This window comes from Lycium barbarum, chromosome 5, assembly GCF_019175385.1.
Source record: "Lycium barbarum isolate Lr01 chromosome 5, ASM1917538v2, whole genome shotgun sequence".
NCBI lineage: Eukaryota > Viridiplantae > Streptophyta > Magnoliopsida > Solanales > Solanaceae > Lycium > Lycium barbarum.
In genome coordinates, this window is record NC_083341.1 from 8,594,880 (window position 1) to 8,603,187 (window position 8,308).

General features: G+C 35.9%; 1 protein-coding gene across 5 annotated transcripts; it reads left to right on the plus strand.

The window, feature by feature from the left end:
- The first annotated feature begins 828 nt into the window (after window positions 1–828).
- On the plus strand, window positions 829–8,218 carry LOC132640350 (ultraviolet-B receptor UVR8). Of its 5 annotated transcripts, none has more exons than XM_060356911.1 (12): window positions 829–951; window positions 2,534–2,762; window positions 3,888–3,961; window positions 4,046–4,130; window positions 4,740–4,859; window positions 4,951–5,184; window positions 5,431–5,670; window positions 5,954–5,997; window positions 6,760–6,942; window positions 7,259–7,349; window positions 7,434–7,477; window positions 7,673–8,218. In XM_060356911.1, the coding sequence occupies exons 2-12, from the start codon at window positions 2,543–2,545 to the stop codon at window positions 7,793–7,795; spliced, it is 1,458 nt and encodes a 485-aa protein (XP_060212894.1). In that variant the 5' UTR covers window positions 829–951; window positions 2,534–2,542; the 3' UTR covers window positions 7,796–8,218. The 5 variants fall into 5 exon arrangements, with proteins under 5 accessions (XP_060212894.1, XP_060212896.1, XP_060212895.1 ...); XM_060356913.1 differs by lacking the exon at window positions 829–951 and adding an exon at window positions 1,334–1,709 and having other exon boundaries at window positions 5,950–5,997; window positions 6,779–6,942; XM_060356912.1 differs by lacking the exon at window positions 829–951 and adding an exon at window positions 1,348–1,709 and having other exon boundaries at window positions 2,525–2,762.
- The last annotated feature ends 90 nt before the right edge of the window (window positions 8,219–8,308 follow it).

Below are 8,308 nucleotides of genomic sequence, written 5' to 3' on the forward strand. Positions count from 1 at the left end.
CTTAACTTTTCATCTCATAGCTTCCCCCCTTCCGTCATCACAAAGATAGTGGGTAAACGAAAAATATGACATTCGACTAAAAAATGCTGTATAAACAAAAAGACAGAACACTGCACATTGCAAAAAGGATGTAGACTAATTTTAGTTTAAACTTTGTATTACTATATACTTTCTAGTTTCAATTTGTTTGTCTGATTTTTAATTTGACACGAAGTTTAAAAAAATAAAAAGATTTTAAATTTTGTGGTCATAAACTTAAAATATGTAAAATGTACTAAAATGTCTTTTCACCTTATAGTTTTAAACATGTCATGTGAAAAGTTGAAATTTAAGAGTTGCAAAAAAAAAAAAAAGACATTCTTTTCGAAACGGACTAAGAAGAAAAGTAAGACCAAACAAATTGAAACGAGAGGGTCTATGTTTTTTAAAATACTAATTATGTATAATGATTAATTTCAAATTCAACAAATTAAGTTTTGTTATAATCCTAAAACTTTGAATTTAAATTAAAAAATAAGTATTATTTTGGATTCTCTTTTTGAGATACTTGTAAATGGCAATTGCTGGGACACGTGGCAGAAAGTAATGAAAAAAATAAGATAACAGACACGTGGCGCACAAATGATGAACCACGCCATTAAGCCCTCATTGGTCTATGGAAGGTGTAATTGAAAGGTTGGAAATTTCCGAAACTTCGAGTGGACTCCTGGCTATAAATCGCCGAACCAATTTAGAGGTCAGAATCACGCCACGTGTACTTAAAATGCCACATAAGCATCCGACGTGGTTCCCTATTGGCTCGAAATTGATTCTGTTTAATATTTAGGGCATCTTTCAAATATTTTTTGCCAAACAATTACACAACAAACGCAACCCTCCAAAAATTCTCTCTAACTGAAAAAAATAAAATAAAGACAAACACTGAGGAGTCGTTTGGTACGTGCTTACGAGGTAAGTTATTCGTGTATTAAATTTTGTATAAGTTATAACTTGTTTGTAAGCCCGTAAAGAAGTAGTATAAAGCCGCATAACTAAAACATGTATAAGTTATGCGGGAATTTATGTATTATTTTATGTCAGATAGAAAATAGAATAATTAATACTCCATCTGTATCATTTTAAGTGTCTTGCTCCCCTTTTTTATCATGTATCAAAAAGAGTATTTATTTTTATATTTAGCTTATATGACATATTATTAATTACTCATTTTAAATTATTTTTCAAATCTAATAAAAATATGTATCATTAATATGAATACTCCATTTATTATTTTTTAAACAGCATGAAAAATTCAAAGTGAACAAGTAAAAGCGACGAAGGAAATATAAGATTTAAAAGTCTTTTATTTTTTAAATTTCATATCTAATAAAAGACACTTAAATTGGTGAAACACGCAATTAAGCACTCAGTGGTGTATGGAAGGCGTAATTTGAAAGGGAGAAATTCCAGAAACTTCGAGTCTACTCCTGGCTATAAATAGCCTAACCAATTTAGCGGTCAGAATCACGCCACGTGTAACTAAAGCCACATAAGCATCCGACGTGGCATCCCTGTTGGCTAGAAATTGATTCGACTTTAGGTCACCTTTTCAAATATTTTCTCGCCAACCAATTACACAGCAAACACAGCCCTCCAAAAATTCTCTCTCTAACTGAAAAAAAAAAAAGAAGAAAAATACGTTAAGGGGTTGTTTGGCAGCCGGTTACAAGGTAAGTTATTTATGTATTAATTTTGTGTAAGTTAGTTATACTATGTTTGGTAGCTGGTTAGGAGGTAAAGTTAATACCGAGTTTGGTTTACATTTTAAAAACCACGTAACTAATACATTTATTACCCTCTTTGTTTCAATTTATTTGTCTTACTTACTTTCTAATCCGTTTTTAAAAAAAAATTGTCGTTCCTTTTTTGGCAACTAAAGAACTGTTACAAATAATGAAGAAACTAGTAGATTCATATATGAAGCAATGTAAAATAAATCAGGAATCGTTCCGAAGAGAATTCAATCTCTTCACAATAGTATCTTTAGTTTAAAACCACATAATCTAAAAGCCTTCTTTATTTTATTAAACTACGTGTTAAATTAAAACCAGACAAATAAATTAAAACCATGAAATGAGGCATTTTGGTACATTTTACTGTCTTTAATTGAAAACCACAAAATTTAAAAGTTTTATTTACTTTTCTTAAATTCCGTGCTAAGGTAAAATCAGACAAATAAATTGAAACGGAGGTAGTATTATCTTATGCAGAATATAAGGTGTAATAACTAATATATGAATAATTAAATACATATAAACAACCACAACAACAACAATAATATACCCAGTGAAATTTCACATAATATGAGGTCTGGCAAGTATAAAGTGTACGCAGGGAGGTAGGAAGACGATAGACCCTCGTAACTAATCCATGTGCTTATTTAACTCTAACTAGCTACCAAACAACCCCCTAAAGCAAATGCTTTGAGAGTGTTGGTGAATTTCCTTCTTTTTTTTTTAACTTCTTTTTTTTTTTTTTTTGGGAGTTTGTGTAGTTTGTGGGGATGAATGGAAGTGAAGGTGAAGCTGGAAGTGTGAAAATGGAGATAGTAGAGAAGGAAAAGATAGTGTATATGTGGGGGTATTTACCAGGAGCAACGCCACAAAGGTCACCTTTGTTGTCTCCAATTGTAGTGAGAGTTCCACAGCAGGGTATTGTTGCAGGAAATTACTCATGGAAAGATGTGTGTGGTGGTGGATGTGGATTTGCTATGGCTATTTCAGGTAATATTTCTTCCATGTTGGGTTTATTATAGCATTATGTTTTGTTGAAACAAAAAAAGGTAGGACATTATTGTTAAGAGTTCATAAGTAACTAATTAGTAGGTGTTTGAACATGAATTTGGTGATATTTGGGGGAAAAAAGAAAAAAAAAGAGGGTACCATTTGATGTTAAGATGAAAAAAAGTATCTGAGAGTTGAAGTTTTGTTTGGACATGCAGTTCAGTTGAAAAAAATATTGAAGTTTTATTAGGAAGTTTTGTTGGACATGCATTTCACGTGAAAAATGGTTGAAGTTTTGTGGGGTTTTTTTTCTTTTACTCGAAAAAACTCTTTTCAAGTTGGAGTGAACAATTGGCTAAATGTATGACCACACTCTAATTTGAAAAGATGATTTGGAAAAAAAATTAAAAATTCTTATGTCCAAACGGGCCCTTAAGTGTAAGTGTTGAAAATACTTTTAAATGATTTTATAAATAAGTAATTATGAGTTTGTTTGGAAGTGTTGAAACTGATAATGAGTAGTTGGTGTTTTTGGTAAAATAGTGCTTCCATCAAAATGGCTTAAATGTCCTTGAAAGTACTTATAGAAAATATTGATTTAAAAGTACTTTTAACTTGAAAAAGTTGAATGACAAATGAAATGCAGAGGAGTTGGGGTTTTATTTCAGAAAGAGTATTTTGGAGATTACAAAAATTATTAGGATAGAATAGTAAAAAGATAATGGTCAAACCAAAATAGTTAAAGATTTTGGTTTACAATCACTTTTAATCTTTACCAAACGTGTAGATAAGCCAAAAGTTTTTATAAGGTGATCAAAACATGTAGATAATACCCTCATAGTCATCGCTGTTATTTGAATAGAGGAAACTTAAGCTTGGATCACTTTATAGGAACTGATTGTTTCAATTCAACCAAGAAGATACTGGATGTCACAACTTTCTTTAGTTTTTAGTGAATTTCTGAATACACTGCTTCTTGGCAGAACTTAGAGATTCTTCTTTGTGTACATAGTCCTAAATTGGATTTCAAATAGTCATCTTTATGGTTTTCCACTATCTTATATCTGTGCTACCTAACTTACCTAAATTGCAATTATTGTGCTGCTTAATACTACTCTCTATCAGATTCTGGGAAGCTCATTACATGGGGTTCAACGGATGATTTAGGACAATGCTATGTGACATCAGGGAAACATGGGGTAATTCACTAACTTTGTTTACTCAGCTTAATGACTACTTGTATGAGACACGTGAAGATTACCTGCAATTTCTTGCTTTTGAAGGAAATTCCGGAGCCTTTTCCCCTTCCAGATGAAATTTCAATAGTAAAGGCCGCAGCGGGTTGGGCACATTGTGTTGCTGTTACAGGTATCCTAAACAATGTTAATGTTCAATGGTGCCACTAATCTTTCAGCAACTCGAAGCTTGTATATTTTGTGACTTGGATAATATTCAAATGTGAGAGTAGTTCTACTTCAACATCCGTTATGTTCTCCTCCTTCACTGGATTTGGGTACTCATAATTTTGCAAAGTTGACAAATATATAGGATTGACTATGTTACATCTTCCACATTGGCTGAAGCCTGAAGGGTTGGTTGTCTGTCACCTTTTGAGCTAGCTTTTGGGGTTGAGTAGGCATAAAGAACATTTCTTATCATGATATTGGTGTCAAATCCATCCCTATTATCGTGTGTCTTGATGTTGGGCCCCAATGTTATGTTATGTTATCCATGCTCTAGTTGGCAGGCTTGGGTTGTGGGGTGTTAAGTGTCACACATTGGTTGAGGGATGAGTTGTTTGTCTCTTCATATGGTCTTGACAATCGTCACCCTTGAGCTAACTTTTGGGGTTGAGCTAGGCGCAATGCCCATTTCTGGCATCTAATAATTATAGAAATATGTTTTATAGGTCCTCTTTTTGTTTGTTTTCAATATCACTCATTGTAATGTGTTTATGGACGCAAACCTTAAATGCAGAAACTGGAGAAGTTTATACATGGGGTTGGAAGGAATGCATTCCTTCTGGAAAGTTTCTTGGGGAGCCAGCAGCAGACAAGGAGGTAAGCGACGGGCAGAGTTCATTCCCGGGACAGCAAGGTATTTTGGGATTGGCTTCACTGTCAAAAAGAAGCACAATCTGCTATTTACATTTTACAGAGTAATATTTTGAAGATTAACTTTATCACAGTAAGCCCTCACCCCCAGGGATCGAGATCCACGGTAGGAGCAGCATCTAGTGTAGAGACTAGAGGGGGAGAGGATGGTGGAAAACGAAGACGGGTATCGTCAGCTAAGCAACAAGCTGAAAGCTCATCCTCAGGCAATGAAGGTCTCTCAGCATTGCCATGTTTAGTTGGACTGAATCCAGGGGTGCGAATTGTCAGTGTAGCAGCTGGTGGGCGGCATACACTGGCATTATCAGGTAATTTTGTATGTCTTAGATAAACTTGCTTCAACACATCATACAATTGTCTTTAGGTTAACCTTTTTAAAAACCTTTTTGGGCTTTGGATTGATCCAAAAACAACTTTTTTGTGCAACCTAGTGTATATTCATAGAAGTTGTTAGCCTGGAGCAGAATTTGTGTACATTGCCCTTTATGAATTGTATAATTACATTGTTAAAGATTTCAAAGAAGGATAACATTTTCTTTTCTTTTTCCATTTAGATATAGGACAAGTATGGGGTTGGGGCTATGGAGGGGAAGGACAGCTTGGCCTAGGCTCCAGGGTTCGAATGGTGTCCTCCCCACATCTTGTGCTGTGCATTGATTCTTCATCTTCGCCAAAGGACAGAGCTATGGGCCTTTCTCATGGATGTCCAGGATCAGACGGACAAGGCCTCAGAGTTCCTGGGAATTATGTCAAGAGAATTGCCTGTGGGGGCCGACACAGTGCAGTAATTACAGGTTTGTATTCTGGTTCTTGTGTAGGTAACTGGTTTATCAATCAGTTGGGTATACCTAACATTTCAGCACTAGCTTATTTCAACGAACATTGGTTATCACTTATGAACGTGTCTACTTCATGTCGAATATGCATGTCCATTCTTCATATGAGTGATGTTTTCGTCTTTCTAGGTGTTTCTCTATTGGGACATTATCATATAATATAGCTTTCCTCTTGCAGTCCTATAATTTACTTCTACAATACTTTCTACTTATAATTTATTGCTGCTGAATTTTAAGGCAGATGCTGGAGCGCTGTTAACTTTCGGTTGGGGATTGTATGGACAGGTGAGTATCTTGCGATCAGTGTATTTCTATTCCGTAGTGAACTTAAGCACGTGAATCATTTAGTATAAACTATATTCTTGGTGAAACACTAAACATGTCTTTTTTCGTATGTTGTGCATACATCTATCATGTATGTATAAAATAATGTAATATATGCCCCTTGACGCTATTTTCTTGGAGCCCAATCGCACTGGACTTGAAGAAATTTGCATCCACTATGTTGTAGCATGATGATCTTTTGCACACTAGACACTTGAACACAACAAAACTTATGTATTTCGACCTCTTCCATAAGAGAAAATGTGTGTGTGTGTGTGTGTATATATTACCTAACAAGAGAAAGAAGACGGAATATGATGCTCTGAGCTCCTAATGCCAATGCCTAAAGTTCATTTCAATTTGAGAATTTGCCTAAAGGTGCTATGAACTTAGGGCATAGTAAATTAATGGTAACTGTAGGATCTCCCTACAACAATATATGATCATATGTTCCTTTTTGATGTATTATGATATTCTTTTATTTATTAAAGAGTATATCAAGGAAGGGGAGCCTTGGCGTAACTGGTAAAGTTGCTACCATGTGACCAGGAGGTCACGGGTTCGAGCCGTGGAAACAGCCTCTTGCAGAAATGCAAGGTAAGGCTGCGTACAATAGACCCTTGTGGTCCGGCCCTTCCCCGGACCCCGCGCATAGCGGGAGCTTAGTGCACCGGGCTGCCCTTTTTTTTTTTTTTTATCAAGCGTTGATGCTGCATTTTTCAGTGTGGTCAAGGGAGTACAGATGATGAGCTAAGTCCGATGTGTGTATCTTCATTACTTGGCATCGGAATAGAAAGTGTAGCAGCAGGGCTCTGGCACACTGTATGTGTTTCTGCTGATGGTGATGTATATGCATTTGGAGGGAATCAATTTGGGCAGTTAGGCACTGGTGCTGAGCAGGCTGAGGTACATTTCGAACTTTTGGCTCTTTCCCTTCCATCCAACCCTATAGCTCTGTTAGTACTGTTACAACTATTAAATATAAGAGGCTTTCAAAGTATGGGGAACATATCATACAGTGAAATGTGGTTTGCTTACTCAGAAATACTGGCTGAGTCTTATTGATCGGTTTTGTTCTGGCAAGGGTTGTAACCGTAAACTTTTAACGTAAGTGCACAGTAGGATGATTACCCCTTCAGTAGCTTTCCTACGTTATGGGCTAATACTAAGAGTGCTGCAGATCTTCAATCTAGTATTGAACTTTTACTTTTATCTATATCAGACACTACCTCGGCTTTTGGAAGCTCCAAGTTTGGAAAACATTCATGTGAAAGTTGTATCTTGTGGAGCACGACATACTGCCGTAGTCACAGGTATGGCTTCCTTCTAGAGTGTACTCTTTCTTTTTCTTTCTTTTGTTTAGCTCATCTAACCTTTCTGCTGTTTGTTTTATGAAGGTGATAGCAAAGTGTTTTGCTGGGGATGGAACAAGTATGGTCAGGTAGCTATAGGTTTATTCAGCATATTTCTCCTTGTAATCATAGTTTTTAGTCGTGTGCCTCAAGAATGCAGCTTGCTTTATATGTTCTTTTTGCAGATTCTTATTTAGCGATGTGCCAGTTTGTTAAGTTCATTTGCTTGGCATTCTACAAGTGTATAGTCTAATAAACAAATGAATTCATTCATCTTTTTGCAGCTTGGACTGGGCGATGTGATTGACCGGAGTATTCCATCCCAGGTCTCAATCGATGGTCATGTACCGACAAATGTAGCTTGTGGGTGGTGGCACACACTTCTACTAGCTGAATCAGCTACTTGAACTACCTACTCATCTTATTGATGTCAATTCACAGTTTTGTTAGGTTAGGTGCCTGTGGTTCTCTATTTCAAGACCCTCATTATGGTATGTGCATGTGGTACATATAGTAGTTTGCATGCGTATATACATACTAGCACGGAGTCTATTCTTGAATTACAAGAATAAGTGATCATCATCTTCCTACCAAGGCAGCAACATGCGAAGAAAGAGACAACGTCGTCTAGCATGTAACTTAGTCTACAGTGTAAATCCTCTTTGCGACTGGATTTTCTGATGTATCAAAGGTGCTTTGTATGGTTAGAGAAGTCACTATGATGTCTGATGTTTGGATTTTGTGCATTGATAATGGTGCTTTTAAATTTGATAGGCAAGTTTGTGTTAGTTTCTTCTTGTTTATTCATTTAAAATTGGGAGTTTCAGCAAGTCTATTATTGCAGCTGTTTTCTGCTGATATTATTTGCACGTATACAATAATATCTCAGAGGCAAACAACGCCCAGTTACTCTGTGAACT